The following is a 12,964-nucleotide window of genomic DNA, read 5'->3' as shown; positions in this document are numbered from 1 at the left end:
CTATTAAGCATCTTAAGACTAAGGAGTTTCGATGAGCATCAAATTTTTTTCCTGCCACCGACTACGAGTTGTATTGAAGAAAATCAATCAAACCATGCTTGTTCCAGCTGGCTCGGTCGCGGTTCTATGTTCGTGCTGTCGGAGGCTCAGGCGCGGGCTCTGCTGCGCGTCACGGGGCACGGCATCGGCGCCGGCGCACTCGTGGACGTGGGCGCTGGCGACGGCGAGGTCAGCCGCCGCTTCGCGCACATCTACCCGCACAACTATGCCACTGAAATATCGGCCAGCATGAGGAAGACACTCGCTGAAAAGGGATACAAGTTAGTAGTGTTTTTGGTAGTTATGTATGTTGGTGCAAATTGGTAATTCATGTGAAATCGGCAGATGTTTTGGCGTTTTTGGCGTTCGGAATAAGTGGTGCGAAAAATGGTGTGTAAGATCAAACACAAGCGTACCATTTCATTACCAAAGAAATAACTAATTACTCTAGATACCAGTCACATCTGAGTCTCACGCTGCTATTTAGATAATTCTGGGTTTCACGGATAGTCTCATCGTTTCACTTGAACTGCCGCTTATGAATTTCGAAACTCGAATTAATAATCAATAAACAACTTTCCGTTCCAGACTATTGGACACTGAGAAGTGGCACCATTACCGCCAGTTCGATTGCATATGCATGCTGAACCTTCTGGACCGGTGCAGCAAGCCGAAGACCATGCTGAAGCAAGCCAGGGACGCGCTCGCGCCCGGCGGAGTCCTCATGCTGGCTCTCGTATTGCCGTACAAGCCTTACGTGGAAGGTAGGCCTTGAAATACTTAGTGCCAACGGATCAGACCCCTTGGCCGAAGAGGTGTGGTTGTATATTTAGGACATAACTCGTAACTTCATAATTTTGCAAGATCTATATTTGGTCTGCCTTGCGCCGTCCGAAAAAATCAGACAAAGGATACATACAGATGATAGACATAGGAAAATTCCTATGTCTGCTCCGTCTCCAAAGAGAAGAAATAAGCTTATTATTTCATGTTTAAAGCAGGATTTTGCTGGCTTTTGCTGGCTGCTCAGTACAAAAATGACCCCCTTTTTAACCTGTTCCAGTGACCTCAGACCACAAACCAGAAGAGCGTTTGCCAATCGAAGGCTTATACTTCGAAGACCAATTGACTGCCTTCGTGAAGTTCATGCGTGAGGAGGCTGGCTTCGAGCTCGTATCGTGGTCGCGAGCCCCCTACCTCTGCGAAGGAGACTTCGCCCAAGCGTATTACTGGCTCGACGATTCCGTGTATGTATTCAAACCAACAGCCGTAGACCCCGCGTCTTAAACAAGAAACCTCATGCTACAACGATTATTTATTATACTCAATTAGCTTAAAATTCTTATTCCTAACTTGTATTGTAAAAGTGAGAGTGGATTTGTATCTGACGCTTTCGTGAGGACACTAACGAAAGCACGGGAAAACTCGCATTTTCTTTCACATCAGTGGATTTTCGCGCGTTTTTTTTACGCACCACTCATTCCGACCACCAAAAGTCCTGTCCGACAGTTTTCGATGTCATCGTGTGAACCTGTCAAACAATTGCACGATCCGTTCGGAAAAACCAAGCCGAAAATCCGCTAGTGCGAAAGCTTTGTTCGTAAGTTCGGAATGCAGCATACGATTCTGAAATTACTTAAACTTACCTATAATAAATTTTATACGATTTTTTATACTTAATCGAACTACAGACTTTCGGGAACTTGATCACGGTATTAGGATTTTTGTACATTAAATGTAACATTAATTAATATATAGGCATTCAGTATCGTATACTGCATTCGCTTGCACGTACAGGTTTCGCTGTTTAACTATACGAGGTGGTTAGTTGATCAGACCAGCCATCCATTAATAGGTACTAATCAAGGTATTATACTGATTGCTCTTTTTCTAAAGGTCTTAAATAATACAGCCTCTTCAATTTCAATTTACAGCCTCGGTAAATTTTCAAAAGTTGGCATTTAATGCTAAAGCTTTCTCGAAAGGAATAAAAAAATATATCATTATGATAGTTGGCTGGAGTAAGATTATTATGGTGGATCCAAAAATAAGTGTTAGGGGACAGTCCATATTAGGCCTTGAAAATCAAATTGGCTTAATGAGAGTAGTGTCGAATGTTTTCCACACCCTATTCTTTGGTTCCACCGACGTAGGGTGCATAAGATTACTTACATAATTACATTCCTAGTGTAGATCGTGTTCTATTCACAAATGCATTTGAACACTCGGACCCGTCAGTCGGTCCAACGCATTTATCGATTACGTAATGTCAAATCGAGTTGCAAATCTTTTTTCTATGTACGATTTTTAATAATTTAATTAATTGTTTAATAGTTTAATCATGTTGTCAATTTTCGTTTCAAAACGATTTATTTACGTACTTTCAAAGAATTATAATATGTTGTAAATATAGTTTTGCTCTATTCAACACAAGGTAGTGACAATCATCGAATGTTCTTATTATCAAGTTCTCAAGTATTTGTAAGATTATTATTGTATTGGTCCATAACACACACATACGCACATCGATAGCAGTTGTTTAATATTATTATGAAATAAATGAATATAATCTGTATACCATGTAACTTTAAAAAATATTAGATGTTTTGTACGTTTTCTACGGTGGTGTATTTAATATTACTATAGTCATAATAAAAAATCCCTAACAACTCAGATCTGTTTGTCACAAGCGTCATTGTTAAGCTTGAGATCCTATTATAATTCCAAAGGATTATATTTATTAATAAAGGGTTCATGATAACTGGCGAGACGCCAGTGTACTATTAATTGGAATACCCTCTGCCTAACTCTTTCGGAAAACAGGCGTGATATTGTGCTATGTATTTGCATAAATACTCGTATAATAATATATTTTCAAAGATTATTGTATTACGCGTAGTTTGTGAAACTAAAGTTATTGATATTGTCGTTGATAAGCAATCAAAAATAAGTATTTATTATATTGTGTACTTAAATATTGTGCCAAATGTGTGTATGTAGAACATTCCACGAATATAATTTCGGTTTTGCATGTTTTCTCGTTCTTGCGCGTACAAAAAAATTAATAACGATTTGAAATAATTGCTCTAATGTATGTATAATCGTGGCAATGTCATAAACATTCCGAACAGTTTCAGTTGATCAGAACATTGTTACTTCTTTCCAAAATGATTGGTGTAATAATGATTGTCATAAAAATAAAAATATTTTTTTCTCTGATCTACTCCCTTGTTTCGTTTTCATTCAATCAACGGTAGATACTATTGACTGCCAATCCACGATGGGCTGGTTTCCTGACGAAGTCAACCCTGATGCAGCTGAAAACAGTTTTAGAAGAAGTGGCTGCCTAACTGTGCTCATGTATCCTGTTGGTCCGAGATCCCACTGCAAGATGAACCACATGCATAAGCTAGTTGATCAATTTCTTTGGTATTGCAGGCAGGGGTTAAAAACCTACGAAAAATGAATTCCTCTCTTTACAAAGATCTAATTAAACATTTTTCATCAAATAGCTTATGCATCGTGCAATGAGGTTTCGGAATAAGTGTTTTTCAGTTCCAACCTAAATAATGGAAGTAAAAAAGAAAAACTATTTTGTCATTATTTATTTATTTACTTCTAAGCACTGCTTTTCATTACTAAATTACCACCATTACATTAAAAGAATCTTCAGATACAAATAATAAATTACATGGCAAGGCCAATTTTGATACTACATAAATACAACTGGTGATTGCTTAAATACCGAATCGACTTCTGTATCGGCGAAATAATAGTAATACTAGAGGTTTGTTGACACCTCCTTGTGTCGTGTATTTCTCAATTTGGATCAGTCTAAAACCAAGCAATCACCAGCTGATACACTATAAACTTAAATAAATTTCGAAACACAATTTTAAAATAATGTAAAATAGTAACTAATTTTCCGATTGGTATTGCGTTATGTCAAAATTAGATTTTGATTGAATAAAAATTTATCACAGAATTCAGATGCCAAACGTTATTCGCTGTTGAAAATTACGGGTACGTTTTACCAAACAATAATAAATGCTTTTACAGAGGATAAATATACTAATGAATGATGATGATGATGAATAATTTAACGTGTCCGTAAATACTACAATACAATACAAAAGACTATGTTATTACGTATGAATTAACCATCACTAAGAGGAAGTAATATAATAGAAAATATTCAGTTTCATACTCTGCCATTGTCGCCCTACTGTTCAGAACGTGAATACCATGTAGTTACGTGCAATGGTACGAGATCAAGTTATTTCTGCGCAAAAATAATAGCACGCTGAACTGACAGAGAGCTTCAAAGAAATAAGTCACATTAAAATTTATCAATTTCCAATACCTTATGAAAGAATTCCGATTATATCAATAAAAAAATGCAATATGAAATCCATTTTTGACTAGAAAGCTTATAATTCTAATACAGAGAGAGATTCTTTTGGAAGTTTATAATACTTTTTCAAGAGTAAGATTTTGACGGTTATATCAACTTAATTAATACTAGGTGTATTGTTAGTTGTCGATGAAAACATAGTAGCCTCGTAAATATTTGGATAATGTACCGAGACAAGAGTTGTAACGTAGAATATTATGCCGATTATAGTTCTGTCATAACCGACCGCTAATACGAATATGAAATACAACATAAGTGTACAACGCACTTACCTACAAAAAGCTGCTTACAATTAATGTTATTTGACAATAATCAAATAAATTGTGATGCGTACAACAATCCAATGAACCGAGACCATGTCAGAATCTGGTACTTACGCTATACAATACAACCTCACACTCACCTCCGTTGTGATGCGAATATGACAAATTATGTTTATAATGTAGAATTACAGTACTAAGATACAAAACTTTAAATTTAAAGTAGGCTTTGCCTAATTATTGCACTAATCATTAAACTTATGTAGTCCATTATTTCACATGATGATGTTATGGAAGTAAATAGTGACTCCTATCAGTGATACATCTCGATCAAAGTCCACTTCAGCTAAGCTCCTTCGACCGTCTATTTACTCTACTGTACACTGAGACATCAAAATAATAATAGGTACGTGAAAAAGTGTCCTAACTACGAATAATAATTTATACCTAAAACCTTATGAATAAAATTCCGTTTTGTACGAGGCGACAAGTGTCTCAGTGTACAGTATGCACATCTCATCATTTCTTACAGATCCTAATTTTATAAATCCACAGGCAACATCAGCTAAGACGTGAAAAATTTGCAGTCTTCAATAAGATACTAACCTCCCTATCACTCACAAGACAAGACATGGCGATCAAACTTTATTACATAATGCGCATAATACTCGGCGAGCAGCCGGCGACGCTCACTACTACATACGTTCCTAAGTAACATTCATGTCAAGACTTCGCTCAGACCTACTCCTATTACACTTCTATCACAGTGTAAATAATGCACTTACGATAATAACTGAGATTAAACTTAAAATAATTAGGACGAATCTTCAAATTACGGTAGAAAAAAACTTTAACCATTAAATACATTCAGTAACAACGAAAGCAATAACATACATCGACTGTATGAACTTTTACAACAGATAATATGGAAAAAATGTAAGTAAAATATAAAAAGAAACTTCTGCAAACACCAACAAGTAAAGCAATAAAAACCGCAAAAACAAGGACAGCAGATAAACAACTACATTATTATATGAATCAAGTTTGTGCTGAACATGCTGTTACACAATCTTCTCCCGCCCGATATTCAAGTAATTCAGCGTAAGCGTAGACGCACAGATCCGTACAACAATATTACTAAATAATAAAATATTCGACAGCTCGGTGTCCGACACGGTTTCACTCTCAAGGTACAACATTCCAAATAAATGGAAATTTTATCTCAACTTACACACTACCTAATGACAAGTTGTAATCGAGAAATTACTTTTACGAATAAAATGCTGATATTGATTAAATATGAAGTTAACATCAGATGTGGCCTGAATATTGAAGTTTACAGCAAGAGATGTGATAATATTGATATACAACACTATTATAACACGTTACATTGTGTCTACGGTTCTATTGCTAATATGAGATTACAAGACGTAGTTTATATATGTATAGATATGTGTTGCTGCAAGCTACAATGGTCAGATCGAACCGTGTGGAGAGCGGGCGTGGTGACGTCACCGCGGCTCAGCCGTCGGCGGCGCTGGCGTCCGGTGGCTAGTTGCCGCTCACTATCTTACGGCTCTCCAGCTCCTCCATGTTGTTAGAGCTGAATATTAAACAAAAAAGAATTAAGTATTTTTTTTCTCGCGGTTTCATCCACAGTAAGCAAACATGCCAATGATCCCCTTTATTATAGATTATTGAAATAGGTAACAACAACTACTAAGATTCGTTTATATGTATATAGTGACAGTTAATTTGTCTTACCGGAGTTTATCATCATTCTTCCACGAGGTGACCTGAATGTGTGGCGGCGGCAGATAGCTGCGCAGTGACTGCACCAACTGGATTGTGTCCAACAGTACTGAAAAGATAAAAATTTAACATATTTAAATTTTCTTCACCATAGCAAATACATCTACGACTGAGCAGCTCAAAATGTTTAATATAGCAGGACCTAATAGTATCTGCTCAACAGGATCTCTCAGGACGGCAACAAACGATAAATAATAAATAAATAAATAAATATCGGAACACCAATATTTGACACTCGGTCGGCTGGTCCTATTCTTCTTTATTAATTTATTAATTTTAATAATTAAATTGTGTCATAGGTGCTAACGCAACGAATAAATTACGTAGCTACATACATATTTTTTGTTAGGTGATCCAATCTGCAGCTCACTCGATAAAAGCTAACTAAACTGTTTAAAGAGGATAGTTGGATGTAAAAACACGGGAGTTGGTTGCGCCATTTCTACTTTACAGCGAAAACAGATAGAAAAGGGTGGGCGTTTTGTGGGGCTGCAGGTTGCGGTACGTACTCTTCTGCAGCTGCTCGCTCTGCTTGCCGTAGGGCTTGCACATGGCGGGGCGCACGCAGGGCCGCATGCGCTGCAGGTTGCGCGCCAGCTCCGCGAACGCGCGCACCACGCGCTCCTGCCCGCCCGCGCCGCGCTCCGCGTGCGTAGAGCCGCCCGACAGCGACTCCAGGCTCTCCAGGTTAGCCCTGCAACCAATCAACGTGTTTTGTTGTGTACTGCCACAGAGTAAGAAAGAGCGGAGATGCCATAAGGCAGGTACATCGGGCACCTTGTTTTAGGTCAAATACGAACGGAGGGCATTACCAAAACAATCAGATACGAGTAACCTACCAAAGCGTTCGGGTTCTTCAGACATTTGTCAAAGAACTTTGGTGTTACAAAAAAGTGAGTAGATTCTAAAGGCGAGGGCGTAGCGAGTAACATTGCCCATCCCCGATAACCCGCATTTTGTGACGCTACTTTCTTAGGGTTTACGCTCGTGACATCTCCTCTCGACATTTTGTTCTCGATGTGTACTGGCAATTCAATTAAATTACCCACTATTTTGTATACAACAATATCCTTGCTAAAACAGGTTGTCAGACTTTTTGGCTTTTAACTACCCATAAAAACTGCCGAAGATGTTGATATAACAGCTGCATGCGTGCCTCCCGAAACACGTAACTCTGTACACAAAGACGTAAAACAAAACATCAATTACCTCAGGAAATCAGTGAGCTTATGCTCATCAGAATAATGATGCTTAGACTTGGTGTCGAGACTGGCTTGTGAAGAGCTGGAGGAGCGTTGTTGAGAGTGAGCGTACTTGTCAATGGACGACTGATGGCCCAGTGATCGGTTCTGATGCTGAAGCAGCATCTGTTGGTGCTGTGATAGCTTGTCCTGGCTGCGACGATCTGACTTCTCGCCTGTTAGGCTTGCTGCAATAGAAGAAAGTAAAAGGTTTTTTCAACTAGCTTTTCAATATTCATTAATGTATCAATGTCATTGGCCACATAATGTTGTATATGTTATGGACCATGTGATTAATTCGGGCATTATTTATAATGCCCGAGCATTATGAATAATGTCTAGCTTTATCGGGCCACATGATTAATAACTATCTTAACTTCATTATTTATCACTTGGCACGGGCATTATTATATTGCTACATGATAGTTGGGCAATTTGATAATAAAGCTATATTTTATACGGTGCGAGGGTGGCAGTTGTTCTAATAAATAAATCCTGTTACTTGCTACATATTTTATGATTATTGTTTTAAATTATATGTTCTATTTTAATGGGAAATTATAAGTCTAGCCAGAAAATTATTAATTGGACAATTGTCATCTAATTTACTAACTCGGCCTCGTTTTTCTTGATCTCATTTTTCTTGGCTCGTTTTTTTTATGGTAGAATTTGATTTGGATTCAAAACATTGTATTAAAAACTGAACTTAGTGACGAAAACGAATCGCTGCAAAACCGACTCCACGTAGTCTTGTCTGCCCTACCCCTAGAGTGCAATTCAAAACCGCGTAGTCACGGAGGGGCGAGGCGGCCTGCGAGCTGAGGAGCAGGTAGTTGAAGCGCTCGCCGCCGCGGCTGAGGCTGGCCGGCTGAGCCGGCCAGCAAGCCGAAGCTGCGGTGGTGAGCGTGAAAACCATCTGCGACGATAAGCTCGCATGGGACCGCCGGAGCCCCGCAGCGCCGGAGCCGTGACAGAAGCCATGCTTGCTGCATGTTGCATGCTTACTTCTATGCTCTGTCAATTGATATGGGATGTGTGATATTTAGTTTATTTTAAGTTAAATGTCAATAGATAACAATAAAAAAAATGAAATTAAATATCTTTGTATTACTTTGCCCAAAAGGTCACGGGCAATATGTATAGTGCCCGGTCAATTTGATTGTTTGAATAATTTTTATCAAATTGCACTCTCATATTGGGCATTATTCATCATGACCGGGCATTATGTATACTGCCCAATTTATCACTTGGTCCATAACATATACAATAAATAATGTCGAGAATAAATAAGTTGGGTTAGTAAAGGCAGACTGCCAAGAACCGCAAATATGTAAATGTGACCAACAAATGCCATTTCGAGAATTAGTAAAATAGCATAAAAGACAAAGAAAGGTGATTTTTACATAACAACTCACTGAGAGCGGCGAGATGTGGTGCAAGCGGAAGCTGGTAGTCTTGTGCGAGAGCCGTGCTGCGTAACAGACGCTCCACCGCCTGGCTGTCAGGCAAGTTGGAAGCACCCGCATCTGATGCAAAGAATAATGTACCATTTAAGATACAAAACATTATCCTTTGCTTTATCAATTATCAAAAATACATCTCACTCTCATTTTTCAGATTTGTTATGCGTATTAAAAATCATGAATGTCAGGAAAAAGTGCACCTTCCCACATATATAAGCATTATAGAGAGCAGAATTGGAAAAAAACATTTTCATATCAAACAACACATTGGTATTGGCTTGTGTTCCATTGATTTCCCAACTAGATCATGATATATACAGTTAGAAAGTACATGATCTTAATGGAAACCAACTGGACCTTGACTGCACACTATAATTATTACTTTCTAATGAGAATCATTCACAGATCTATTGTTTTATTGAACAATAATAATTTAGTTAAATATCAGCACCACTTTCGTATGAGGTATGTTTATTTTTCTCACAAATTGTCAGAGTTGTAAAAAATATGTAAGAACTAATGTTCAATTGCATAAATTGTAGGTCTTCAGAATAGTTTCCTATCTTTTGGTTGCTTTGGGACTCCCTTATATACCTAATGAAATTGCAGAGATTGGTAAATAAGCTATAGTGCAGTAAATACCAGGTATGTATGTGGGCTGCTGTGACAGATGCTGTTGTATTGACTTCTGTGTCATCTCTAGCTGGTTCTTGTAATACCGGCAGGCTGGGTTGGGGCAGTTCTGCACTACTTCTATAATGAACTCCTTCTCCATTCCAAACTGCTCTCTGCCTATTGTATATGACTCCACAACCTTAAAAGAATAATGTTTATTATGTTTAGCATGGATAATACTTTACTGTGGAGTTACACAATAGACTTCTGTTTATATCATATCTAATAGTGACATGAACTTTAAATGCATTTGTATACAGTTTTACATATGTACTCACAGCTCTGACAGTGGCTTCTAATCCTAAATGGAGTCCATGAGGCCCATTCATGTGTTTCAACATAACAGCATTTGCGAAATGTTCATATGGTAATATAATTTTGCCATTTTCGCGAAGAATCAGTCTCCCCTGTGTATCTAAACCCACTCTGGATGCCATCATTCTGAAAATAAGCATGATTTTGTTATAATGAAATACGTATCGCACCAAATGTGATTATGCTTAGAGAATTCTGGAAATTATTAATAATCAGAATAGTAACTGAGGCATTATTATGTTTATGATGTTACACATGATATTTTATTTGTATGTTTATATCTGCATGAATGAAAAAAATATAAAAAACAGGAATCTTGTAAGAAATTATAACATCAAAAAATAAAAAGACTCACTGTAAATATGCAGCACTGGGAAGCATGGAGGACTCTTTGAGATCACTGAAACACTGTAACAGTTCTATGCTGGGGCTCCAGCCCTTGTTCTGTAGGTATAGCTGCAGCAGCATGTACAGTTTCTCGGTGACATAGCCCTCGGCGCCGTGCGGGGTCGCTGAGCTTGACGTACTCGCCGCTCCACTTGAAGTTCCAGTGCTTTTAGCCAATACACTCTTCATCGTCTCGGCCAAATCCATCTTGTAGATGTCTAAATATGTCCTCTTTTGGGAATCCTTCGAGATAACAAACAAACTGTTTAGCAAATAATGCCAACCACGGAGATCGATAGCGCCAGACGTTCACTAAAACACTGCCTCATACACCGTGTACACGCATACTTACCAGAATGATAATATGTTCGTGCTAAAGAATTAAACTGAATTTTAGTAATTAAATTTTAATTACAGATTTATCCATTCGATATCTTGCACAAAAAATAGAAATAGTGAAGTGAGGTTTTCGTTTTTCTCTTGACGCTGTCTGTCAATTTTTTCTGAAGATTGTCGATTGTTGACTAAAAAATACAAATTAAAAAAATGTTCTAGTGATGTCCTAGAAACTAACTGACTAATTTTAGATCCAAACTCAATAATTAGAATTTAAATTCAGCATACATAAGGAAAATAAAGACTTTTTCACTTTCGTATAATTCCCTATATTTAAAACGAATTTATTTATTTATTGGTGACGTAAATAAACGTATTCAGAGCTCCTGAATTTCCATTTCTGAGCTTTGGTTGGCATCTCACATTTTTATTTGACGTTCTGGCAGTGGCACAAACAAAACGTGCATGTGTTGAGGTTATGAAGTGATCAAAATAATTGGTTTTTACGCATCATTTTGAAGAATTCAACAGTAAAATAGCAGGTTGACGACTGCAATGGATGAATTAGTAGTTGGCACTTACGAAGGCTTCTTGCTCGGTTACTCAATTCGTACAGAAGATGCGGTAAGCATACTTAGAAATCATCCGTCAAGGTGTGTAGTTTTTCTGTTTTTCAATGTAATTTCGTCTTTTCAGGTAACAAAACTGAAGCAAACGTTTGCAACTCACTCGCATACTGCATCAGTACGATGCATGTCTATTGGAGGCAAGTTCCTCGCCTCTGGTGGCACAGATGATAAAGTAGTTGTTATCGATATGAAAACTCGTAAAGAACACACGGTTCTCATGAACCACGATGGTACAATAAATACTGTTGCATTCACTAATGGTGGCACGCATCTGCTAACAGGCAGTGATGATGGTTCCATAATAGTTACTAGAACAGGCAACTGGCAAATAGAAAAGATATGGAAAAAAGCTCATGGAGGTAAGCAATTCCTTTATTTCAAATAAAAATATTTCAAGAGACACTGCACTTTTGGCACATATATTTATTAGACTATAATACTTTATAATTTAACCTGCTGTGTTACTTTTCAGGTCAGCCAGTGACTGCGATTGCAGTACATCCATCTGATAAACTTGCTCTCAGTGTTGGTGGTGACAAAACATTAAGAACATGGAACTTGATCAAGGGTCGGCCAGCTTTCACAATCAACCTTGCTAGTAAAGGAGTCCTATTACCAACAGAAATCAAGTTTTCACCTGGAGGTGATAGATTTTCACTAGTCTCACAACAAACAGTTGATGTGTGGACAATTAGTAAAGCTGGAGTAGAAAAACGAATCACTTGTAACTCAAAACCAACATCTGTACAATGGTTAACAGATGAAAGGTTATTTGTAGGACTAGAAAATGGTAATATAATCACACTGACTGTCTCTGATACTCAAGCTCTGACATACAAGGCACACAAACAGAGGGTAAAATCATTGCATTATGAAAATGAAATTCTGTATTCTGCATCTAGTTCAGGGGAATTGAAAGTTTGGTCTGTAGATGATTCAACACTGGATGAATTATGTTCCTGCAATGCTGCATGTCGAGTGACTTGTGTTACATTGAATAGACAAAGCCATCTTATCAAGAAGGAAGAGAAATCTGATGAGGAAGAGGAAACTGAAGATAAAGCTGCAAGTGAAGAGAATGATGATTCCGATGAAGCGGAGGAAGTCACATCACCCCCTAAAAGGAAACCTGGTGCTTTTGTTACTATTAGCTATGGGGATGATGACAAAGACAACAATGATGAAAAGGATGGGGAAATTAAACCACCACCAGCAAAGAAATTTAAGAAACGAAAACGCAACAAAAAGCCCAAAAATAAAACCCCAGCTAATTAAATATATGTTTCAATTGGATATTTTTGTATTATTTAATATTATATTCCCATAAAAGATTTCATGCATCACATAGGCATCAAGTGTAGCAGCAAGAAAACTCACATCTACATTGCAGATT

General features: G+C 37.7%; 3 protein-coding genes across 7 annotated transcripts in view; 2 read left to right on the top strand and 1 right to left on the bottom strand.

Annotated features, from left to right (window-relative positions):
- The window catches only part of LOC110370111 (protein-L-histidine N-pros-methyltransferase), a 44,881-nt gene extending 41,619 nt beyond the window's left edge, over window positions 1–3,262 (top strand). Inside the window, exons 3-5 of the mRNA XM_021325843.3 lie at window positions 108–320; window positions 628–803; window positions 1,103–3,262. Of these exons, the coding sequence (XP_021181518.3) occupies window positions 108–320; window positions 628–803; window positions 1,103–1,326 (613 nt within the window). The 3' untranslated portion in view covers window positions 1,327–3,262. The remainder of the gene's footprint in view (window positions 1–107; window positions 321–627; window positions 804–1,102) is intronic.
- Window positions 3,263–3,631: 369 nt separating this feature from the next.
- On the bottom strand, window positions 3,632–11,132 carry LOC110370110 (uncharacterized). Of its 5 annotated transcripts, none has more exons than XM_064036747.1 (9): window positions 10,959–11,132; window positions 10,575–10,849; window positions 10,183–10,345; window positions 9,872–10,043; window positions 9,170–9,292; window positions 7,840–7,954; window positions 7,035–7,219; window positions 6,478–6,574; window positions 3,632–6,316 (listed from the first exon to the last, which is right to left on the bottom strand). In XM_064036747.1, the coding sequence occupies exons 2-9, from the start codon at window positions 10,811–10,813 to the stop codon at window positions 6,265–6,267; spliced, it is 1,146 nt and encodes a 381-aa protein (XP_063892817.1). In that variant the 5' UTR covers window positions 10,814–10,849; window positions 10,959–11,132; the 3' UTR covers window positions 3,632–6,264. The 5 variants fall into 5 exon arrangements, with proteins under 5 accessions (XP_063892817.1, XP_049706927.1, XP_049706928.1 ...); XM_049850970.2 differs by having other exon boundaries at window positions 7,735–7,954; window positions 10,959–11,131; XM_049850971.2 differs by having other exon boundaries at window positions 7,735–7,954; window positions 9,182–9,292; window positions 10,959–11,131.
- A 227-nt stretch (window positions 11,133–11,359) lies between these two features.
- Window positions 11,360–12,864, top strand: LOC110370114 (p21-activated protein kinase-interacting protein 1-like). The gene is made up of 3 exons (XM_021325847.3): window positions 11,360–11,566; window positions 11,639–11,930; window positions 12,044–12,864. The coding sequence occupies exons 1-3, from the start codon at window positions 11,498–11,500 to the stop codon at window positions 12,844–12,846; spliced, it is 1,164 nt and encodes a 387-aa protein (XP_021181522.3). The 5' UTR covers window positions 11,360–11,497; the 3' UTR covers window positions 12,847–12,864.
- The last annotated feature ends 100 nt before the right edge of the window (window positions 12,865–12,964 follow it).

Source organism: Helicoverpa armigera, chromosome 11, assembly GCF_030705265.1.
Source record: "Helicoverpa armigera isolate CAAS_96S chromosome 11, ASM3070526v1, whole genome shotgun sequence".
NCBI lineage: Eukaryota > Metazoa > Arthropoda > Insecta > Lepidoptera > Noctuidae > Helicoverpa > Helicoverpa armigera.
This window is presented reverse-complemented; position numbering and strand designations above follow the sequence as displayed.

What these genes read in the sequence shown, in the direction of transcription:
- LOC110370114 (XM_021325847.3), top strand. Translation starts at nt 11,498, where the DNA reads ATGGATGAATTAGTAGTTGGCACTTACGAAGGCTTCTTGCTCGGTTAC. An exon ending in CAATTCGTACAGAAGATGCG is followed by an intron (nt 11,567 to 11,638) that starts GTAAGCATACTT and finishes TCGTCTTTTCAG; the next exon opens with GTAACAAAACTGAAGCAAAC. An exon ending in ATGGAAAAAAGCTCATGGAG is followed by an intron (nt 11,931 to 12,043) that starts GTAAGCAATTCC and finishes GTTACTTTTCAG; the next exon opens with GTCAGCCAGTGACTGCGATT.
- LOC110370110 (XM_049850970.2), bottom strand. Translation starts at nt 10,813, where the DNA reads ATGGATTTGGCCGAGACGATGAAGAGTGTATTGGCTAAAAGCACTGGA. An exon ending in CCCAGTGCTGCATATTTACA is followed by an intron (nt 10,346 to 10,574) that starts GTGAGTCTTTTT and finishes GCTTATTTTCAG; the next exon opens with AATGATGGCATCCAGAGTGG. An exon ending in AAGAATGATGATAAACTCCG is followed by an intron (nt 6,317 to 6,477) that starts GTAAGACAAATT and finishes TTTAATATTCAG; the next exon opens with CTCTAACAACATGGAGGAGC.